The sequence below is a fragment of the Trachurus trachurus genome, assembly GCF_905171665.1.
Source record: "Trachurus trachurus genome assembly, chromosome: 13".
In the NCBI taxonomy this organism is placed as follows: Eukaryota; Metazoa; Chordata; class Actinopteri; order Carangiformes; family Carangidae; genus Trachurus; species Trachurus trachurus.
This window is the reverse complement of record NC_139892.1, coordinates 12,662,595-12,687,453: the sequence shown is the minus strand read 5'-3', so window position 1 is coordinate 12,687,453 and position 24,859 is coordinate 12,662,595. Positions and strand designations below refer to the sequence as shown.

Genomic DNA, 24,859 nt, shown 5'->3' with positions numbered 1-24,859 from the left:
GGAAAAAAGTCCTGAAAGTGGAAGATAAACTTTAAATCCAGACACTAAACATGTGTCAGACTTTATCTCCGCCTGATGTGTGATTCTTTACCCCCTCAGAGCTGCTGTGATCTGCTCTGCTCCCTCTCTCATCCTGCACTGCGCACTCAGCTCTCATTTCATAACACATCACAGTTGCGGCAGAGCCAGAGCTCATTTACCCCGATCGCTTGCTGCTCCTTTTTCTGTGCCGTAACAACACACACAATGGCATTTCACGTATGTCTGGTGCTCGAGCGCCACCGACAGGACGCGCTGCGGCACAGGAGGCTGCAGGGAGGAGGAGGAGGAGGAGGAGGAGGAGGAGGAGGAGGAGGAGGAGGAGGAGGAGGAGGAGGAAGAGGAAGAGGAGGGGGAGTGGAGTGGGGAGCCTGTTGCGCAGTACAGTACAGTACAGTGTGTGACTGCAGAGCTGTGCTGCATGGGGGAACATGAGGAGATGCCGTAATCACAGCCTGAACAGCATCACTGCAAACCTCTCATACAAATACATAACATACAACTCACTCCAGTGGTTTGTATCAGACACTGTTGCACCTAAAGTAAGCAGTATTGTGCATTTGAATCCACATTTATATGGCTGTTTTATCCACTAATTTAAACCATTTATCAACGTGCAATAAATTGATAAACAAAACAGGACAGCTATCTGTTGAATTGCCTCTTAAATTGACCTGGCATCAGTCTGATAGATGGTTGGGTGTCTGTGCATGAAATGATGAAAAACAAAATCAGGTTGTTCCAAAGTTTGTGGTTTGTTTAAGTGGATGAGAAGCTTTTTTTTTTTTTTATCAAAGTGGTGCAGCTTTGGATTTACATTCTCAACACAAGTATTTAAAAGTTTGTTGGACTGCAGCTGCAACGTAGAGTTCAACATCAGGGTTGAATTGTTTTGCGGTACACCTGGTGTTTCTATAAGATACGAGCAGCGTGTGACTGAACCATGAAGCACTTAACTGGCACATTGGGGGTGAAACTGAGTTGAATACCATATATTATATGCAATCTGAATTTGAATCTGAAATATAGTTTTAATTAAAGCTTTCAGTCGTGGATCTGCTTATTTCTGCAGATCGAGGTGGTGAGAGAGTGTAAAAAGAGTGTAAAGATTTAAGAGGCTGAAACTACGGTGGCCCTAAGAGGTCAACATCCTGCAACTATACTAGACACTGACACTTATTTATTATACCCATCTCCACACATCTTTATTATGAATGTATTTGTATTTGTATATATTTTCAGTTTCTTTTTAACCTGGTTATTTTTCTTGTAGTGTTTAATCCACATGTTTTTATTGTGGCCCGATGCAATGTAATTTCATTCTGCCAGTGCATGACAATAAAGAAATCTGAATCTGAACTCAAGAAAACACCTGCAAAGACACAAATGTGACGTGGGTGAAAAAGAGTCACTGCTCAGGTTCTTGAAATTAATGTCTCTTCATTCAAGTTGTGCACAGAATCTCCCAGAGTCATGAGAGAAGAGCTTCCTGAACAGAAAAAGTCAAGTACAACGCAGAGTACTCATAGACACAGACTGCCACGTTATCTCTTACGTTGCAAGGAAGATGTTTTCGAAACTTTACCCCTAAAAGCCGTTTGCATACCTTCACTATCTTCAAGGTCGCTTTGCTAATTAAAACTGGACAGTTTCTCACAAAACTTTCATGCAAGACAGGACATATGAACAACATGGTTTAAAGGGATAGCTCAACATTTTGGCAAACTGGCCCATTGCCATAATCCCTATAATTTTAGCAGTAGGTTCGTTACCTTTAATTGTTGGTGCAAGCTATTTTTAGAACGGCGGAGCAGAGCCACGAACTGCTCAGAGCTACGCTACGGAGGCTCATGGGATTTCTTGGTTTCCCTCATCAAACTCATCAAATACACAATCCAACAAAACGCTCTGGTGGACAAGTTGTGAGCTGCACATTCACCACACTTTAAGATAATAACAGAACGTTACGAGACAGAGTTGTTTTAGAGGTAAATGCAGAGACTGCTTGCTGAAAAACTGCCCCAAGCGGGAACGTGCATCAGAGGTTTTGCATGAATTTACCTCGAAAACAACTCTGTCTCGTAACGTTCTGTTATTATCTCATAGCGTGGTGAATGTACAGGTCACAACTTGTCCACCAGAGCGTTTTGGAATTGTTGGATTGTGTATTTGATGGGTTTGATGAGGAAAACCAAGAAATCCCATTAGCCTCCGTAGCGTAGCTCTGAGCAGCTCGCGGCTCTGCTCCGCCGTTCTAAAAAATAGCTTGCACCGACAGTTAAAGGTGATGAACCTACTCCTAAAACTATAGGGATTATGGCAATGGGGCAATTTGCCAAAATGTTGAACTATCCCTTTGAATGAACACTCAGTATTTTTCCATCATGATACAAATTCAAAAAGCAAAACCTCACAAACCAAAAGAGGAGAGAGGAAACAGGGCCACCCTACAAATCTTAACAGATAGAGAAAAGAAAAGAGGAAGAAAAAACAACAAGAGGCCAAGTGAACAACACAGACTGGAAGCTGAGTGAGATTTAAACCCTTAACAAAGTGATGTAAAGCAACAAAGACGAGTCCACCTCCAGAAAAATTTACCTTTACTTCATCCGTCACACCTCTGGGTCCAAACCTTCTTTAGCGGAGCCTTTACAGCAGCAGCAATTGACCATAAATCAACCCTCAACCCATCAGCTGAATAACAGGCCTTTAGCTCACCGGTCTGTGGAGGAAACCAGAACGAAAACCCTGTCGAGCAAAATGTGTGTGTGTGGACGTTTGGACCTGGAGCTGAGTGATGAAGCTTCAGAGAGCAGCATAGAACATCAGGCTGGTGATGAAACAGAGCTCTCCTCCTGCCAGCAGCGCAAACGAACCGTAACATCCATCTTCTCCAGAGTTTCACCCTTCCTCAGTGCTGAGGCCGCAGATAAGAAGGAGATCTTGATCAAGGGAGGCCCCGAAGATTTCAGCTTCTTGGAAAGTCTTGAGAAGGAAGACGAGGACGAGGATGAGCTGAGCTGAGGAGCAGCAGAGAACAGCAGAGTGACAGATGCTTTGACCCAGGTGAAAGAAAGCCGAATGTAGGGAGAGCCGGCGTCTCTCCTTGTGGCAGCAGGAGATGTCCTGTCCCCTCAGGGCTTCAAACGCGAGAGCCAGGAGGACGGAGGCAGGAGAGCTGTGATGGACAGGAGTATTCATCTGGAGCAGGAAAACAAGAGTCCTGGCTCCAACCAGAGAGACAGAGAGGGAGGGAAAGACAAGAAGCAGATTCCCCCATGTCTTCTCATTAGGGATCTGATTTAAAACATTCGGTCTTTATCTGTTAGTGTTTGTCACTAACAGTCTATAATATACAGCCTGTGATTTACAGTGCAATTTCACTGCCAATAAAATACTGACTGGTGCTTAAATGTAGGTTCAGAGGAAGAAAACAAGACAATGTGGAGCGAGGGAATAACAACTGGGAATACTTGAGAGGGAGGGGGAAATAAAAGTATTTTTTGTAAATACTTGGCAGCAGCCCACGGCACACAGTGCTGGGAAACAAGTGGACTTTTGAATAATGGGTTTCACAAACTTATTGTTAAAAAAAAAAGCTTCTTTCTTGTTGTGTTTCTTTCAGATTTTGTTTAATCGATCTGTAGCACAAATACGTGTTTTTTATTATAATAGTTTTTCCCCTCTAGTGTGTGTGTTATGTATGTTTTTTTTTTTACATGGGAATCATGTTATTCTCACATGGGAAACATGTGGTTTTGGACCAATTTTATGTGAATCATAATGTGAAACATGGGAATTCACAAAGCGCATGTGTAAAACATGTTACCTCATGTAGGAAATGGGTCCACCTGGGAATTCACGAATCACATGTGAAGTTCATGTGGTTTTTCTGTAAGGGACATGTCTGCTATAGATCCAAAAGTGGAGACCATGTCTTTGTCATTGTTGTTATATATCATTATATAATATAGTGAAGTAAAAGACAGGTCAATAAAACTCATGTGTGATGTAATTCAACTGCAAAAGGCAACAAACAATCATTATTGCATATTAAATAATTAGCTTGAGAAGAGCTGTTGCCTTATTAACTAGCCAGTTTCCAGTCCTGATGTTAAAGGAATAGTTCACCAAAAAATGAAATTCAGTCATTTTTGACTCACCCTCATGCTGGTGAATACTCCGGAGTAGTCTTTTATTCCTCAAAGTGCATCTGGAGACCTGGGAGGGCGGTTCGTAGTCCAACGAAAACTTTATATGAGATTAATAGCACCCGACACAAAAAGGTCCATAAAACTACACAAAAACCTTGTAATATTCCTGCACACTGATCGTCCGCTGCAATCCAAGTGTCCTGAGGGGATAAAGTCCAGAGTTTACCCGAAACAATGTCTTTTAGGACATTTTTACAGCCTAAACAGTCCTGTTCATGTTCATGTGAGAGCATGCCCCACACACACTTGGATTGCAGCAGACAAGCAGTATGGGGGAATATTACAAGGTTTTTGTGTAGTTTTATGGACCTTTTTGTGTCAGGCGCTATTGACTCTCATGTAAGTATTTCGTTGGACTACGACTGCCGGTTGCTTTATATTCACATGAGAGTGGTATCAGGTTTTCTTCTCTAAATCTGTGTTTCCACCGTGAGATATAGAAGATACTGTAGCTGATGTGTTAAACACAGCAGGAACATGTGTTTATGAAAGAGACACCGTCTCTGATCACCGCCTCCTTTCTACCCATAAATATAACTTCAATACCAGACAGAAGAGATGAGACTTCCTCCTGCGTCTGTTGAGCTTCCCTCCACTGTGTGATCTATAAATGAGCCTCAGCTGAAAGTGTGTAAAAAAGACGAGAACGGGCCCCATCATCTGAAACACAAACGACGGCCCACGGGCCGGTCTAAATGGGTACAAGGAGAGTCAAAATCAGGTTTAATAAACTCCAAACCCCAACAGATGTCCAAAATAATTACCACAATCTGTCTCCCGCAGATAAAAATAGGTGATCTTTAAGTATTTTTGCATTATTAATGGATTGCTGTAGTAGGCCTAATGTCGTCAAACCCAGTCGTCCTCAAATCTCAGGTAGCAGGGCGGATATTAGGAGAGGATCAAAGCAATGAAGAGTCATCCGTGTTGTTTAAATACAAATACACAAAGCTATTTAATCACACAGATCTGGTCTGACATGTGACGTACATTAAAATGTACTAGTCCAATTAATGTATCCTGACATACTCTGACAAAATACAGTCTGAGGATATCACTGTATGCCAGATGGGTATTAAAAATTGAATAAGTTCACGTTTGAATGTGTAAATATAAACCTAACTTTTTTTTTTTTTTAAGTATATTTTTTTAGCTTTTTTTTAAATTTGATAGTAGGCTACACAGTGAGATAGACAGGAAAGGGAGAGGCAGAGAGAGGGGGAATGACATGCAGGAAAGGTCTGCCCGACGCGGGATTCGAATCGGGGACGCCTGTGTTGAGGACTGTAGCCTCTACTTGGGGCGGACGCTTTAACCACTGCGCCACGCACCGCCTCTTATAAACCTAACTTAAAGAAGCATTTTTGTTAGTTAGATGAGAAGTCAAGATACCACTCCCGTGTCAGGGAATGCTAAATGTAAATGTAACTAAAAGCTTAGCATAAAGACCAGATTATTTTCTTTAATCTTCTTCTTTAATCTTTAATCTGTATATTTATAGAAACATAAAATAAAGACTGTCCTGATAAAGACAAATATACATACAACCTGTGGTCAAAGATCCTCAATACAGTATGCTCCACTCTGTGTGATTTGGTCCCAGTCCTTTGGAGGGTTTTAAAGCGACTTTCCAGGGTCACAACTTCTCCCAAGATATATTGTTTTTATTATTTTATTGTACCACTTTCAGTTGTATTTGACTGTGTCAAACGGTTTCTGTATATCTGTTTCTTTTCTCTTTCTGTGTCTTTAATGATGATAATTGAACAAATGTATTCACACTAATTACGAATAGCATTCAAAAGAGTGGAGTGAATTTTCTGATGGCAGCAAGACAACTTTTTAACTTTTAGCAGCAGAGCCATTTCTTCATTTGTGCTGGATGGTAAGAATGACAAATGCAAAATTCATGTTTCAACATGACAGTTGGTTTAGGTTGTTTTTAAAGCCTATATGCTCATTGCTTTCCCAATGTCTCCAATTTGGTAAATTTGAATTTATGACTCCTTTCTAGTCTTACAATAAATAAACCATTTGAAACAGCTTTGTTTGTATTGGATTGAGTTAAATAGGAGGTCTGATAGTAACAATTATTGACAGTCATATTCTTCCAAATCTACCTAGTAATGTGGTGGTAGTTTGTGAGGTGATATAATTTTAAATTTGGAGCAGCTAGGCCTCCACTGTCTCTTGAGCCGTGTTTCCACTGCAGGAACTTCGGGGTAACTTTACGGGGCCAGCCCCGTTGGTGCGTGTTTCCACTGCAGGAACCTCCCCCACAGGGCCATTTACAGGAACTTTTACAGGGGCCAACGGAGTACCTACTCCAGGGTAGGTACTCCGTTCGGCCCTGAAAAGCTCCTGGGTGGGGCTCGAGGTTAACCCGGCGCTGATTGGCTAAAGCTAGAGCAGGCTCTGACGCTACCAGAAAGCACCAAAACAACCGGCATTTTTAAAAGGGGGAGCAGAAGCGGAGCATTAGCCTAGCAGACACCGCTGTAGACAACAAGGAAACAGCAGGAAGATGTACACAAATGGACCGACGGTGAGGTGCAGACATTGATTGCAGTCTATGGCACCGAGGAGATTCAGAGGGGGTTTGAGTCATTGCGGCGAAATGAAAATATCAGCGCACCTCAACACACTGGGGATCCATCACGCCACAAAACAATGCCGTGAAAAGTAAAAAAAAAAAAAAAAAAAACTCAAGCAGGATTACAATCAACCGCCATGCGCACAAACACACAAACCAGAAACGCGGCTACCGCCTCAGCTTCTTCCATCCTTCTCCGTTGTTGTTATGATTTTTGTGCATGTGCTTGTGACCTGCCGGGGTGACGTCACGGTCAAAACTGTCGCACAGCGATTAAGCGGCGATCGAAACTCATGACGTCACCGCGGGGTCCGACTCTGCAGTGGAAACACGACCACTGAGAGGGCCGAGTGAGAGGACGGTTCCTGTAGAAGTTCCTACCCCCTCCCTTTACCAGGAACTCCTGCAGTGGAAACACGGCTAATATTTGGAAATATAATCATTTGAAAACTTTTTTTGATCAGCTGTAAAATGCACTGGAACAAGCCTGAGAGCAATATCCTGATTAATGTAATAAATCAACAGAACTCTCTTTTCAAGGGAAGCTTTATTGTTCTAAAAGCGCTTCAGTATAAAGATGATTTGTTGTGATTTGGACACTGTTTGTTCTCATTTGTCTTCATCAGTTGGAGATTGAGCACTGACGTTAATGATTGTTTTCAGCCTTCAGGAGACAAGGAAAACCCCTGGTTCGATGAGCCCCAGCGGTACGACCTCCGCTCCCTGAGCAAAGTCCCCGAATCCTCTACGACCCTGACCTCTAATCCCTTTTGAAGTGGCAACTGGAATCAGATCAATGGGATCCACCGAGGAGGGGGGGGGGGTTGGGGGGTCTTACATCAGCAGCGTAAGCGCCACCATCACGCCGAGGAGGCTGCTGAGCAGAACCGCGGAGCCGTGAGCGCCCCCGGCCCCGTTGAAGCCGTCGGTGATGGTGGAGTGAGCCGCGGGCGGTTGGGTCTGGCCCCGGCAGTGCCTCAGGTCGGCGCCCACGCAGGCGGCGTAGCCCATGGCGTGGGCGACGTAGTTCTGCTCGTGGACGCCCTGGAAAAGGTGGGACATGGGTCCGCGGGCGAGCACGGCCACATCCTCGCCGCTGTGGGTGGCCGACTCCGTGGGCACGGCGGACAGCTGGACGTAGTCTTTGGTTTCTGGAAGACACAAGAAATATTACATTACATTTATTTGTCTGTATTTACATTATATTACATTTCAACTGCATCTGATGGTTTAATTCACTTAAAAACTGCTATTATCAACGTTTTTATGTATTAAAATATAACTTAAAACTACAGAGACACAAGAAAAATCGGTTTACTTTGTGTGTGAATAAACAACTTTAACCCCCCTGTTGTCTTTCTGGGTCACATTGACCCAATTTGTTCCCTTCCTCCATCCTTCCTTCTTTCCTTTCTTTCTCCCTTTCTTCTTTCCACAATCCTTTTTCCCTCCCTCCCTCCCTTCCTTCCTTCCTTCCTTCCTCTTCCTTCCTCTTTTGATACAACTGACCCTCCATCTTTCTTTCCTTCCTTTTCCCCTTGCTTCTTTCCTCCCATCTTTCCCTTTGTCCTTACTTCTTCTTCCTTCCTCTTTTGATCCAATTGACCCTCCATCTTTTTTCCTTCCTTTCCCCCCCTTCTTCCTTCCTTCCTTGAACAAATCTGTTCCCTCCCTCCATCTATCTTTCCTTCCTTTTCCCCTCCCTTCTTTCCTCCCATCTTTCCCTTTGTCCTTCCTTCCTTCCTTCCTTCCTTCCTACTTTTCCTTTGTCCTTCCTTCCTTCCTTCTTTTCCTTTGTCCTTCCTTCCTTCCTTCTTTTCCTTTGTCCTTCCTTCCTTCCTTGACCCAAGTGGACAACAGGAGGGTTAACACCTTAGCCTTGGGGGTGTTGTGATTACAGTTTGTCGCGCTGCCCCCAAGTGGCCAAAAATATAAATAAATGCCGTTTTAATTAAAGTGTGTATGAATATAAGTGACTAATGCAGATAAAAAAAGATTACATTTTAATCATCCATGTTAGGAAAGTAATGATCACACACTATTTATAGTTTCCATTTCTTACTTGAACACTTGAACTCCTTTAAATTGATTCTTTTTGTCGAGTTATTTGTTTTCCATGGGTCCCATCATCGTCATCATCATGATCATCCATATTACCTTAACTGAACTGTCATTTTCTTTTATGGCTTATAAAAAATATATATATGAAAATCAAATCACAAAAATGTCAGCGAAAGAGAGACGGGAGGTAATGACATTATAAGGAAAGGTTAGAGCGTGTTAGTGGATATGGATCTAAATACAGACGGGTGAAATCTAAAGGTCAATCCAGTTTTATTTATTTTTTTTTTTTTTTTTTTTTTGGGGGGGGGGGGTATACTTTTGTTGTGTGTTTCTGTCCTTCAATGTAGTGAAACTGAAGAAAATAGACAAATATCTATGAATTACTAATGATCTTAAAGAGGTTAAGTGAAGAAACTGTGTGTGTGTGTGTGTGTCTGTGTGTGTCTTACTGGTGTTGACGTTGCGGATGTCGGGGCGTTTGCCGTCTGTGATTTTGTGTCCAGGTCCGTTGCCGTACATCAGCGTGGTGTAAGGCAGCAGGTCCGTAGCCCACAGAGGGGATTTACCTGCAGAACACACACACACACACACACACACACACACACACACACACACACACACACACACACACACACAGAGAGAGACAGGTAGACTTTCAGAAATTATCTTTGAGTTATTGTTTTCATTTTTCTGCTGCTTCTCTCTGCCTCAATTTGCTAAACATATGCAAACACACACAGACGCACACACACACACACACACACACACACACACACACACACACACACACACACACACACACACACACACACTCAGGAGAGGTCTTTGGATCCCCGGGGGGCTGCAGGAGGTCTAGAGCTCGTTGAGTATCTCAGTGTTTCTCTCCAGATGAGCCATTAGCCTGGTGAGTCTCCCCGCTGATGAAGAGCTCAGAGTTTCACAAGCACATTAATCACTGCTGCACCGCTGAGAGGAGGAGGAAGAGGAGGAGGAGGGTAAACTAAGGATAGGACAGGAAAAAGAGAGAGCACACAGAGGTGGAAACAGCACAAATACCCAATCAATATGGCTTCTGACGCTGATTTATTTGTGTGGTGGTGAATCATTAAAGGAGATATGTGTAAGGATGAGCTGCTGCTGCTGCTAGGTAGCTAACGTTAGCATCTGCAGCTGTTGAGAAGACAAATCTGCAGGTTCAGCTTCAGCATCAACATCAACATCATTTCTTTGCTTATGCTGCCGTTGAGACAATTCGCAACGCAGAATCTCCCAGTTGAAAAACTCCTTCAAAGTGCTGGAGACGCACCGCGCCAGAATAACCAAAAACATGGCGGACCGGGACAAACTTTGCATTAAAAGTGCTTCAAGTAGCCTAGCTAAGGCATGGAAATGTTACAAAGGGCATGTATTTTGGCATTTAAATGCATTTTAATCGATGTTTTACCGTTGACAGTGTGTGTGTGGTTCTGCGCGGGTGCAGACTGTTGCGTGACGTCAGACAACTGATTCTCTGAGAAGTCGGGGTAGATTTTTTAGATTAGATTTTTAGGCTACGTTTACACGGAAACGATCTGAACAAAAAATGCAAAAGTGGCGTTGCGTTCACACTTTTTCTTCCACGTTTAGACAAGCGTTTTTTGGGGGGAAATCTGCGTTGTGCATACAGTAACGCAAAAGTTTGTGGAATCCGACATGTTTGTTGGTATTTTCCTGTACTGGCGCATGCCTGTGACGTAAATGCGTTTTTACCCTTTAGACGGGAACACGACAGTGGAGCGTTTTTTTTTTCCTTAGTGACTAACGTTTTTACATTATAATATTATAACCTCTTGTCATGTAAACGTAATGATGGCAAAAATCACACTTGCTCCTGGTGAGTTCAACAGCAGAGATACAAGACGTTAGACACTGACGACTTTTACGTAGATTAGCAGCTTTGGAAGAGAGCGACTGCTTCACTCATTTAAAAGGTTTAGTTTTTATTTCCCAGCAGCTCTATAATGATAGTTTCCCGGAATTTGTTCAGACTTTTTGAGATTTCTTCCACCTCTTCGCATGCTCACGGCTTTGAAGAACGACTTTCATTAAACCAAACCATGTTTTTGTTTCTATTTATGGTCAACATTTTTGTTCTGTAGCAGCCAATCAATGTGTTTATGTTGTGTGATTACCTCTCCTTGTAGTAGCTTTTATTGTCAATGGCAGATTTAAGGATGCAGCGTGTAATTCAGTATTATTGTATTGTAATTTTATCAGCCAAAATATTTCACTCACTGAGTCAGAGCTCTTAAGTTACACAACTTTTCCAATGGTTGTTTTTTGTTTTTTACTTACAGGAAATGCAATTTGTTTGTCAATCAAAAGCGTCCGCAAAACAAAACATGACAATTTCAGATGGAGATGGAGTAATGAAGCAAGAAGGACACTGAGAGTACAATACAGGAGTGCCAATAAATCATTTTAACCCTCGGCCCCTCTGTGAATGAATGTGGTCGGTTCATCTCAGGTTTTTAGACGTTCCAGGTAAAAGGAGAGAGGACGACAGGTGACGGAGTTGAGGGGGGGAATGTGGGTTAGTAAGGTCGATAACGAGGGAGATTAACGGACGAGGAAGACCGACTGGAGCGAGAAAAGGACTCAGGAGAGAATAATGTAAAGTGAGGGAGAGAGGGGCGACAGCCGGCGAGAGGTAGAAGGAGGAGAGAGACGGAAATAGAAAAGGCGAGGGACAGAAAGGCTGCCGGCTATGTGTGTTTACGCAGGCTGTAATTGCAGGGGAGAGAAAGCAGAGGAAATGTCAAGCTGCTGGTGGCAGAGACACTGAGAGGCATCACACACACACACACGGAGCGAGCACAAAATGCCACCTTGGGTGTCTATTGTCACAGGATGGAAAGACACCTGGAAGGGAATAGGTGGATGGAGGGAAAAAAGGAGGAGTTCAACTCTACTGGAAAAAAAAGAGGATTGTAGCAACCCAAAATGTAATAACCGCCAAAATTGTAATAATTTGGGCAATTTTTGAATGTAATAAAACCAATAACGTAATAACTTGCCAATAACGTAATAACATGTTTGATCCAATAACGCAATAACTTTTTTTTTTGCCACTAATACAGTAAGTTATTACATTATTGGCTGGTTATTACGTTATTGGCCTAGTATTAAAAACCATTTTGAAAATGTAATAACAGGTGTTGATAATGTAATAATATATGTACGACTTTATTAATTAGTTTTTTTTTTTCAGGGTAGAAGATGTCAATATGTTACAACGAGGTTGTTGATAGCCTACGATGCTTTTTTTTTCCTTTTTGAAAACATATGTGAGAAACTGCCAAACAAATCGCATCATATCATGTAATAATGTAATAATTTATTACATTATTGGTAAAAAAAAATGTTATTACATTATTGGCTGAAACATTTTATTAGATTATTGGCAAGTTATTAGGCTACGCTATTGGTTTTATTACATTTAAATTGGCGAAAATGATTACCATTATTACATTTTGGGTTGCTACAAGGATTCACAACACATCGACCATATGAAGTCTTTTCATCATTACCCAGAATGCTTTGCCCACGGAAGGGGTATCCGTTGAAGGTGAAGGGGTGGGAGTGGTCGGCCATCACCACGGTGAGAGTCTCGTCCTCCTTGGTGAGTTCCAGGCCCTTGGCGATGGCGTAGTCGAAGGCGACCGCCTCGTGGAGCGCCATGAAGGCCCGGCCGGCGTGGTGAGCCTGGTCGATGCGCCCACCTGACCACGGAGGGAGGGAAAGGGTTAAAGCAGAAGTAAGCGATCCGGTCGTTTTGGCTAACTTCGTTAGTTAGCAGCCCCCGCCCTTGTCATGGATCTATTGGTCCTCGTCCCTACGTCACCACATTCACGCGCATCCCTTGGCTGCACACACAGCCCTTCATGCCGTTCTCTCTCCTCATTGGATAAAACTTGTAGGATACAATGAAGTATACAAGACGTTTTCTCCTCGGCTTACAGCAGAGCAGAGGGACTGACAGACCCGTGTTTCGGACCAAACACTCTATGTAAGTGATTGCCGTCTGAAGATATGACTATTTAAGACTTATATTAACACAAATATTCCACTTACTTCTGCTTTAAAGACGAGGACCAGGGAAGGTAACAGCCGCTGGTGCTGAGTGGGATTTTTAAGTGACAAGAGAACAAAAGTAAGAAAATGTTTGATTTACTTCGGAGGACACGACTTGGACCTCGTCGTCGGTACCGATTGAAGATCTGATACTTGACTCCGACTTTTTCTAACGACTTGACAGAAATTTGAGTCGTCGCTCTTGTCTCGTCTACTGTGGTTCAATCCAGTAACTTGGACCGGTCCAAATGACTTGACAGTTGAAACGTCATCTGGATCTTTTCTTATTTGATTTGAGCGTCCTTAATGACTTTTGGATATTGTTGTTGTTTTCTCAAATGACTTGAGACTTGACAGGAAGTCGTCCTGGTTGATTTGAGACTTGACTCTTGTTCATCTCAGTAGAGTAAAGACTTGACTCTGACTTTTCTCAGATGACCTTTTCACTGTCTTAAGACTTGAGACTTTAGCAACTTGTCCTGGATGACTTGAAACTTGACTCCAAGTCGTCTTGAGTGACTGAAGGCTTCACTCACGCTACTCTCAAACGACTTTTGGACTAAATGACTTGAGACTCGACTGAAACTTGCCATAGATGATTTGAGACTTGACTCCAACTCATCTTGACTCAGGTTCAAATGATTTTGTCTTAAATGACTTGAGACTTGACTTGTCTTATTAGGCAACTAGAGACTTGACTGAGACTTGTCCCATATGACTTTTTGGACCTTGTCATTGTCTTAAATGATACGAGATTTGACGTGAACTTGTCTTGTTTGATTTAAGACTTGACCCTGACCAGTTTCCAATGAGTTTAGACTTAGTCACTGACTTGAGACTTAACAGCAGGAACTAGATAATTTGACTCTTGAATCCATTTAATGATTGAATGATTGAATGATTTTTGGGCTTTGTCACTGTCCCAGATGTCTTAGATGACTTGTGACTTGGCAGAAACTTGCCCTGGATGATTTCAGACTTGACTTCAGTTCATATCAGTGACTTTTCTTGTAACTGTCACTTAAACGTCTTGAGACTTAACAGCAGGAACTTCTCCTGGAAAACTTGACACTTGAATCCAATTTGTCTTAGATGACTAAAGACTTGACTCTGACTTGTCTTAAATTAGTTTTTAGACTTTTATCACTGTCATAAATGACTTGAGACTTGAACTCAATGTGTCATTGGACGGCTCTGCTCTGAATTACGTATTTAGTCTATGAAACATTCAGAAAACATCCCCAATTTTTTTTCTTCCCTATGTATTTCACCCCACTTTGTTTTGTTTTTTCTTTCTTTTCTCCTTTCTTTCTAAGTATGGTTGTTAATAGTCTCTTCACATTTTTTTCTTTTTCTCAGTGGCTGTATGAGTATGTCCATGTTCGGTTGTTTGGACAAGGGGTTATGTTGCGTCATGGGTGGACGTTGGACAAAAAATCAAAAATTATCTTCCTGTGCAGTGCAACAAGGGGGAGTGAATTTCAATTTGAATAAGCTCGAGAGTTGAGTGCCTGGAGTATATCTGTATATATTAATGTATACATATATATTAATGTATACACATATGTATGTATATCCTACGCTGTGCCTTTGGACCCTGTTAAAAATGCAATAGGCTACATTTCCCTTCGTATTGTTAGAGGTGAGATGAGATGATTTCTTAAAAGGAAATGACTCTGAGGAAAGAGTTCCCTCAATCTCCTGCATAAGAATCAAAGCTGAATTTTAGATCAGTCCTCTTGCTGGGAGATGCAGCTCATATAAACATCTATTTTTCTTTTTTTTTTCATTATCAAATTCATCGAGCACCTGTCCTCTTCACCAGCTACACCGGAAAGTGAAGTAGACTGCGGTTAATAAGCTGCAGGTCTCGGTGAGCTGTCAGTGATTGGGTGCACCATATGCCCGTTTCTATTTATACATTTGCCTGTTATTTTAAAGTCATTGTGAAGACACTCGGTTGCATTATGGAGTCCCCGGGCAGCTGCCTCAGATTAAAGCAGAGATGAATGAGGAGGCCGGTGAGGCAGCCGTGTGGAACGAAAACACCTCAGCCAACCACACTCCGCAAACACATACACAAACACACACACACACACACTGCGGCAAACTCATTGAACTGTATGAACAATCAATGTCAAGTCAGCGGGTCCACTGTTGTCTAACCTTATATATTCTGTAGGTTGTCTCTTCCATGAGGATTGGCTCAAGCGCACCCAATGACATTGACGGAAAAATACATTTTATGAAACACACCTTGAAGTTTTAGCAAACAACCACCAATTATACTGTATTGTAGCTTCTTAATTGCCACTCGAACTCCCTTTGTGATCGTTACCGGGTCAGCAGCTATTCAATTGATCCACAGGAGGCCAACCACGTGTCCCTTTTTCCCCCCCTATTTTTAGCAGCGCCATCATCCACCAGGGGATTTGGTTATCCAATCTTTGATTGGCAGAGTAATTGATGGGAGTGTGGGGAAGGTTTGCTGAAGCTCTTGTCCTCACCCTCCACTAGCAGGAAGAAGCCTTTAGGGTTTTTCTGCAGGATGCGAATGGCCTTTTCCGTGGTCTCGACGATGGACGGGTCCATGCTGGGGTCCCTCTCCGCCTCAAAGCGCAGGTCACCAGGTTCAAACAGAGCTGAGGAGAGCAGGGGGAGAGGTAACGCCACATAAAACAACCAGCTTTGGGTAAAAGTGAAGCATATCAATTCTTTTTTTCTTTTCTTTTTTTTTTATCAGCCCACAGTGGAGGAGAAGCACAAAGGAAAGTCCCATCCTCCTACTACTAAAACTATTTTCAGCTCAAACAGGATGTCATAAAGCACAGAGGAAAAGTGCAGGAGTCCAGAAACAGCACAATGACTGGATCTCTCCATCTCCTCCGCACCGTTACACACCACTAAGACCACTATGAGTTTACTTCGTGCCTAGTAACAGAAAAACAAGTTGGCACCTGGCTGGTGAACACATTCAATGGTCCATTTAGCTGCTAAGAGCCAGAGGCAGGTTGCACAAAACACCTTTTCTACCTCAGTATGGTACTTAAGGGTTAGTATCTCCTTTCACTGAGGGAGTTATTTTTAAGGGTTTTGTCAAGAATCTCTTTAAAAGTTAAGGCATTTGCACCAATGAAAGAGTTTTACTGGATCATTTAACCTGTTAAGCCTAGTTGGGGTCACTCATCTTTGGATGTTTAATTTTCTTTATCTATCACCATAAAATCAGCTGTGTAAAGTCAGATGTACCTCTAGTTTTTTTGCTGTGGGTTTTTGTGCAACAGTTTTTTTGACTTGAAGTGATTCCTTAAGTGTAAGGCCAAGATAAGGAGAAAACATTTTAAGAAAACTTTGCAGATAAAACTTAAGGGTTTATTGTGCAACAGTTTCTATTTAAAGGTAATCTTAACTCAGACTTTAAGGAAGATCTTAACTGAACGTGATTTGTGCAACTGTCCAGGAGTAGGTGGAGACCAAAAACAGAGCTAGAAGTGTGAATACTGGACCTTAGATAAATGCTAATGCTAATTTTTCCCATATCTGCCTGTTTGCATTTCTGTTGTAACAACAGATTAACTGATGTTAATATCGATCCACTGCCCCCAAGGTCAAAAAACAAAACAAAACAAAACCAAAAAAACAACCTAACACTGTATCTTTAAATGAAGAATGACGGTTTATTCAATAGTGAGCAGCAAACTGAGATTTCAGACTGACTCATGCAATCAAATGCATCTCGAACATGTGGCACAATGCATTGTGGGCCTGTTTGTAGAAAGTAGTGCAGGGTCACTCTTCCTTTGTGGGATTGTACGAGTGAGTTTACGTGAATGTCTTCACACATTGAAAAACCTTATGTAGGTCAGGTACAGTGGTTGGAGTGAAAACATGAGCAGTTGTATTCAAACTGACATCTGAAGATGAAGTGACTAAGCCGGTGGGCGAAGCGAAGACGCCACATGACATCACATATCTGTTGACATAATGTTCTTCTAAAGTCTGATGGGACTACTTCACCTTCACATACTGTTCTGCTCGGAAAAAGAGAAAATACAAAATAAAGAGAAATATATAAATAAATTAGAACTCACCCATGAGGTAGTCGGTCTTTTCAGGGTCAACAGCATCGAAGTCTGTTTTATTCCACACATAGTGGGCTACCTGCATGACACACAAACACATTGAAAACACTGAGTGGGAGGAGGATAGTAAAGGTCTTTGTGCTTGTTGTTGTTAGTCACTGGATGAGTTCGCACGAGTCACCGTGCACCAAACACAAACACCTTTCTCTTTATAAGCACTGATAACAAACCTCAAAAAAGACAAAAGATGTCTGTACTTACATACTATACTGTATGTCTGGTAATTAAAGATGAACAATAGAAAGTCGTTACGATGATTAAAAAACAACACACCGCCTCTTTAATCAAGTGTTTTGAGTGTAAACATTTGTGTCATCCCTGACACTTCCACTTCTCCTTGTCAGCAAAGAAACAAACAACAGTGAATCTGCATTTAAAGCCGTGCACGGTGAAACTATACTCGCAGCAGATTAAACACAACATTTGCATGCAAAGTTTTAATGACGTGCAAAATAAACAACAACATTAAACAACGACAGCTCTGCAAATTTGAAATTGTGCTTCTACACTAAAACAAGTTTTCATTTAAATATGGCACAAATTTAAAATAAAATAGAGCAGAAAATGTTCATTAATCCAAGTTTACATCTATTTATGTGGAAATATTAGAGGATTGGTCATTCAGTCTACCCATATAAAAACCACAGAAGACTGTGTTTTTATTCTTTTTACAATGTGTCACCTTTCCGGTCTTCTGGGTCTGCCACTCTTTGATGAGGTCGCGTCCGTCTTTCCTTTTGCCCCTGGAGGAGTAATCCCTGGGGTATTCTGGGTCCTTGGTGCCCCTGGGGGTCATGTACTTCCTGCCTCCACCGATGATCACCTGCAAATACACACGAACACAAACACACACATTTAGACTGTGAAACTAATACATTCTATAGATCCATTACACACAGAATGAAACATTTCAAGTCTTTATTTATTTAATTTCTTTTAATAGGGTAACCCTTTAATTTACAGGCCGTTAATTACGTGATAATGCCTAGAAATAGCCTAGAAATAACGGTCAATTTCATAGTAATGTCATGTTTTTTTTTATAAAGACAAAAGATTACATATGCTTTTCATGCTTTGAATTATTTCTAGGCTATTTCTAGACATCATTATGAAATTAATTGTTATTTCTTGGCTTTTTCTTGACATTATCACGTAATTAACGGCCTGTAAATTAAAAGGTTACCCATTTACTCTCAATTCACCCCTAAATTCACCCCTAAAAAGAAACTAACATCATGGCTGACTGTCTTACATCGATGTCTGTGTTTTTGAGGAGCTGAGAGGAGATGTCGGTGCAGCCCTCCTTCTTGGCGGAATCGGGCATGTCGGCGTCGCTGTACCACTTCCTGCTGGCGCTGTGGGCGTAGGTGGTCGCTGGAGTGGCGTGCTGCACCCGGGTGGTTGTTACGATCCCAACAGACTTCCCTACACAAGACCAGTTTGTTTTAATGGTTAGTGTGCAGTGGATTTAAATAGGCCTGTGTGTTCGGTCAGGTGATTGCTTCAGTCATTAATCAGCAGCTTTCTCCTCCTCCTGTGGATACATGTACTGTTATTATGAACATGTTGTTGACTGTAGGGTAGAAAATACAGCTGTTGTCCTCTCAACAACCTTTATACCCAGAATCCCTCGTTAGATTTGGACAATGAGATAAACGAGCTGGAAGCAACACACAGACTCACCTTTTCCTACAAACATCTGCTAAATACAAAATAAACGTTCAAATTCAGGGCTGCTCTAATCACACACAAAAAATATCTGCACACTGCAGCTTTAGGTAATTTTTTGGACGATGCTCTTTGCACCCAGCTGTCTGAAGCCAACAAAGCTTTTTGCATTGTTATTTTGTGGCACTTTCAATTAATTAAATGGTGCATGGCAACAATTTGTGCTGCACTGAACACAATTTTTTTATTAGTTCCAAATAAAACAAGGTGTCATGTGACTGTTTTCACCCAGGTGCAAATATGAGTCTGAGAAAAGGGAACTAGGATTGTTTCTGAAGAAAATCAGCAGGTGTGATGATGTCATGTCCTGTATTATGTGTTATTTTATGCCTAAAGAGGCAGGATTTGGAATAAAGACAATGAAAATGCAAAGCAATGACTAATGGTTCCACTGGTGTGTTGTGGTGAGTGAACTGAAAAGTTTTCTGCAGGAGTGTTGCAGACTAATGAGTCCAGTGAAACCATCAGTTAGGCTGTAAAATGTGATAAAATCTGAATGGTAACCCGTTAATTAACAGGCCGTTAATTACAAGATAATGTCAAGAACTGGCCAAGAAATAACGATTGATTGCGTAGAAATAGCCCAGAAATATCCATCCACTGCAAGAAGACTTGGTGGAGAAAAATTCAGTCCTTTCCCAAAAAAATTCAAAGCATAAAAAGCATGTGTAATCTTTTGCCTTTAGGAAAAACATGACATTACTATGAAATTTACCGTTATTTCTAGGCTATTTCTTGACATTACTACACAATTAATTGTTATTTCTAATTTATTTCTTGATATTATCAGCCTGTAAATTAAAGGGTTACCAAACTTTTTAATAAAAGAATTGATTTTGAGGAGCAGGAGCAAGTTTTTTTTTTTGTCCTGGTCCTGGTCTCCAGGTGGTTTCTTTGAGTCGGAAGTTGAGCCATTTAATGACTTTAAGGCTGAATGATCTATTTCTAAAAATGTGCTTTTATGACATGAAACAGAGTCGTCCTCTGGTCAAAGACACTCACACACCTGGCGTCAGTCCCTGCTGCTGTGCCGGGGTCAGGGCCGCGGCCTGCTGTGTGTCTGTGTGTTATGAGATATTTATGTCCGTAGATAACACTGGAACATGATAAGAGTCAAGGTGCTTCCTTGTGCAGCGTATCATCTGGCAGGGAAACCAGCGGCCGCAGGCGGCTGCTGCCCTCAGCTCCCCGGTGGCGCCTGTAACAGCCAGGACACGGAGCTCATGGCAGAGCGCTCAGCTGTAAAATCAGGTTTTGCTATAAGACTTGAGGGATTTTCTTTTGTCAGGAGCAAGAAGTGAAGTGTGGTACAGAAGGGCCTGCTGCTCAAGAAAAAGTAAAAAAAAATCCAATTTGTTGCTTCAATCACAGCAGCATGTGAAGACATCCTGCATTATCGTCCCCTCGGCATCGTCTGGAGTGGCTCCGAGGAGCAGTTTTCAATGTTTACCAAACAGATATTCTGATTTAAGAGTTTTTATTCCTGCATCATCCTGCGCAGCTGTGGTGCTTTCATTCATATTTATCATAGACATTTTGTTGAAATTGTTCTGTTGCCATTTTTAAGGCCCTGGTGCAGGAAGGTGAGGCGCTCTTTCGTATAGAGAAATTATTGAATAAGACGAGGAATGCATCATGCATGTTTGCACTAAAGTTTGAGATGCTATTCTCTTCTGTTTGTTTTAACACTGTTGCTTTGTGTTTGTCTCACCTGCCTCTTTGGCCCACTTCAGGATGGAAGTGACCTCGTTGCCCTTCTGAGTTTTGCAGACTCCGTTGCGAGCGGCTGCGCTCACGCCGACGGTGTTCAGGTTGGTTTTGACTCCACACAGATACGCCGTGGCTGTAGCTGCACTGTCTGCAATCTGGAAGTCCACGCTATAGGTCTGAACACACACAAACACACACAAAAGAAATACCCCTTGATATTAATGTTCCCAATATAGGAAATGTGCTGTTGCACCAGAAAATAATAATAACAAAAAAGTCAAGAAGAAAACAATGTACTAAGGAAGGAGCAAATGAGGCATTAAGAGCAAAATAAGCAACAATTACAGCACTGTAATCTATCACGTAAATGGAACTGTAACAGTAAACTGCAGATCTGCTTACATTTTCTAATACTACGTTTATTTCTGTAACTCTCTGACTTTCCATTCGTACACAGAAGTGATCCATCAAATCCAATCTATGTAAGATTGGATTTTTTTTTCTGTGTTATCTTATGTTGACCGTGTGTTTTATCTTGTACATAAGCCTTATCAATCTCAATCTTATGATACAATAAATTTGAAATTATTAATTTGGATTAATAACAGTACTCAGCAGGATAGGAAGAACAATAGTACAAGGTTCAATAGAGATAGAATAAAGTTATTTTGTCACAATAATTGATTTAAAGCCCCTGTACAGACTTTTCATTCAGTGTTGATTTTGGCGGCCCCTGTGGACGAAAGCGGTGGTTTTTTGCCGGAATGAAGACTGCATTTTCCACTGTCATGAAGACGTTTGTCTGGCCGGCGCGTGTAGATTTGTTTTGGAAACGTCAGAAAGAAGACGGGACTTGCTTTGAAAACTTTTTTTTTTAGCAGCTATCTGCAGCGTGCATACGGATGAGGTAATGTATCTATTCGTATCATTTCGTCAGTGGTCCGACCCGACCATGCCTTCCAGAGGTGTAGAATTCGACTACTTAGAAATAGCGTATCTTCACACTGATGGGCTCATTTGCTGTTGTAGGTAACAGAGACACATCAGCAGAAACCAGAGACTATTGCGTATCCAGTTAAAAGCTCCGTACCAGGGCTTTGCATATTTAGTGTTTATATGAAACATTAGAAGCAGAAAGCTAATGCTATCTCACCAGCTATCTTTCACAAAAAGTGTTTCTTGTCAATTGTGTGCATGCGTGTGTTCGTGTGCATGTACTTTAGCCAGTCCCACGTTGGGGAAGGTGTCCATGGTCATCACTGTCTCCTCTCCTGTCTCGTTCTGCAGCTGTCCCTTGAGGATACGAGCCGCTGTGTAGGTTGTGATTCCCATGCCTGTTACACACACACACACACACACACACGCACTTCGTAAAAGTAGTTAAACATTGTTTTCTTCAAATATTTGCAATTTCTTGTTTATTTTTTGTTCTTTGTGAATCTGTGACAGGTGGACAGGTGGCAACGTTACTTGTAAAAAGAAGTGGGTCAGGCAGTAATTCCAGATTCTGCTTGTCGTACTGACTCATCCGGGCAGGCACGGCTGTCGGGAGTTATTAGTGTGAGGCAATTAATGTGTTGTGTAACTTACCATCTCCAAGGAAGAACAGGATGTTCTTGGCAACGTTGGTGTTGAGCTTCCTGTCCAAAGCCGACTGCAGCGTCCTCCGCGCCTGTGACCTCCAATACTCCGGGTTCTCCTCCTCAACTGATGGGCAAAAACATGCACAAGTCACACTGGAGTTAGTACAAATATATTGCTGTTATTGGGAACATTGGCGTAAAGATTAGAGGAAGTGGTATTACACATCTCGCTACAGGTTTTTTTTTTATTTGAAAATCTTTAATGTCCCCGAAGGGCAATTTGGTTTGCAGCAAAAGTTCAACACAGTAGAGCTCACATAGCACACACATGACACAATAAATACATATAAATACATATAGTCATCACAGATTACAGTACTGTACATCCTTCCCAACAGGTTCGCCTACAGCGTATTAAGGAATCTAACGGCAGACGGGACAAAGGATTTTAAATATCTGTTTGATTTGGCCTGACAAGGGAACGTGTACCTCCTCTTAGATGGGAGGAGTCGAAACTCTGCATGAAGAGGGTGGAGAGGGTTTGCCAGAATGGCCCTTGCCCTCTGAATGGCTCTGACCTGATAAACATGATCAAGGTCATTCAAGTTAATGCCAATTGTTTTTTGGCAGAGTTTGACCACATTCTTCATCTTATTCTTATTTGATATGCTAAGGTTCCCAAACCAACAAATCATTGCAAAAGTTAAGATAGACTCAATAAAAGATGAGTAAAACAGTTTAAGAAACTTCTTATCAACGTTAAAAGACCTCAGTTTCCTTAAATAAAACAACCTCTGATTTACTTTCCTGCAGATGGCATCTGAGTTGCTCTCAAAAGACAGTTTATCATCCAGGATGGTGCCTAGATACTTATAATGGTTGACTGTGTCCACAGCTGTGCCTTTGACAAAGGTTTTGGCTGTGACAAAGGTTTGGGCTGTAACTTGTGTAACTTAAAGCAGGTATATGACAAACGCAGGGAGTCTAAAGGCTTTAGGGCTCTAATATGTCTATTATTAGCATGTTTGTTTGTATCAGCACCTGTCATACCTCTCTCACATGCTTCCTTATCAACAGTTCAGCTCTCCAGGCTGTAACAGGTAGCGTTTTGTTAATACAGTCGTCCACTAACAAGCTGTTAAGTACTGATAGCAGCCAGTTACACAACTCCACAAGTACCGAGTGTGCCGATTTGAAAAGTTCAGGAGCTCCTTAACAAAAAGAGAGAGGGTAGGAAAGTGCACAAAAGAGTGAAATATCACAAAGAATGAAAGAAAAGATGGAAGCTGAAGAATCAGAATAGGAAGAAAGAAAAGGAAAAGAAAACATGGAGAATGAAATGAGGGCAGAAGTAGAACATCAGTCCTGAACCAGAGATGATTACGTTTTTAAAGCAGAGCATAGAAAAACAGAAAATTTGTCTGACTCCAGGGTGAAAAGGTGAACGACACACATCAAGCGGAACATTTTCGGGCCACCGTGATGTTATCATGAAGAAAAAAAAAAAATGTGTTGGTTTGGGTGAAAGCAGCCAGTGCAGTCAGTCGAAGTGTGAGCACTGAAAGGTGACGAAATGTCAGCTGAAGGGAAATAACTTGGAACTGGGAAATTGAAGTTGACATGAAACAGTGAATGAAGTTGAAAGGCCAGATGAAAATATTAAGAAGAACACAATGGACATGTATGTTGACTAGTGACCACAGAGCACAGTTGAAGTATGAAGTAAGTGGAAAAAGAAAAGACGAAAGCAGTTGCAACGTCACATCAAAAGTGAAAAATGAAAGAAGTTGAAATGTCAGGTGAAAGGTGAAAGACAAACACAGCTGAAATGTAAGATGACAAGTAACCACTGAAAACAGTGGAAGTGTTTGGTAATTAAAGATGAAAACAGGTGAAGTGTAAAATCAAAAGTGAAAGATGAAAAAAGTTTCAAATTTCAGTTGAAAAGTAAAAGAAAGTTTATGTGTAAATGCTGAAAGCAGGTCAGCTGTTGTGTGGAAAACGCATGTGAAAAATATAAGAAGTTGAAACATCAGTTGAAAAGTAAAATGCAAACACAACACAAATGTAAACTGATGTGGAAGCATTAAAAGCAGTTGAAGTGGCACATTCAAGATGAAAGCAGCTCAGACTGTGAAGTGGAGGTAACACTAAAAAAGGGTGAGCTGAATTAAGCTGAATACCAGAATATTTAAAGTGCTGAAAACGGTGGTAGTGGTTCACTGTAAGAAGTTGACGTGTCATTTTAAGTGTGAGTTAAAGTTGTTCTCTGACAGGTAACGTGAGAGCAGCTGCAGTGTGAGCGGGTAAAAGTTACTGTGACACAAAGAGACAGAAACTTAAAGAGATTATAGACCAAAACATGAATTTGCATCTGTTCTGAATTAATTAGATGAAGTACAAAGAGTGGATACGGTCTGAAGTTTCTGATTGAAAATATGAATGAGTTTCAAGAGGCTGAAGAACAAAACGGTTCAAGGATGGTCGAGTTTTTACAGTTTGAGCTTTGAAAGCAACAAAAAAGGGGCAGATTCAGATTGTACATTTTCAGAAAGAATGAAATCTGAATAGGAGACATGAACAAAGTCATTTGTTTTTCTTACCTTTGGCACTGGAAGATCCAAACACCAGCAGCAGAGAGAGAGCCAAGACGGCCACTCGAGTCGATTCCAT

At 41.6% G+C, this 24,859-nt stretch overlaps 1 protein-coding gene across 1 annotated transcript; it reads right to left on the bottom strand.

The window, feature by feature from the left end:
• Positions 1–7,680: 7,680 nt before the first annotated feature.
• alp3 (alkaline phosphatase 3) lies at positions 7,681–24,859 on the bottom strand (the record flags this gene model as incomplete). The annotated part of the gene is made up of 11 exons (XM_083985603.1): positions 7,681–7,997; positions 9,360–9,476; positions 12,480–12,671; positions 15,531–15,665; positions 17,115–17,184; positions 17,848–17,988; positions 18,418–18,590; positions 20,605–20,779; positions 21,822–21,937; positions 22,194–22,310; positions 24,790–24,859. The coding sequence occupies 11 exons, from the start codon at positions 24,857–24,859 to the stop codon at positions 7,681–7,683; spliced, it is 1,623 nt and encodes a 540-aa protein (XP_083841729.1).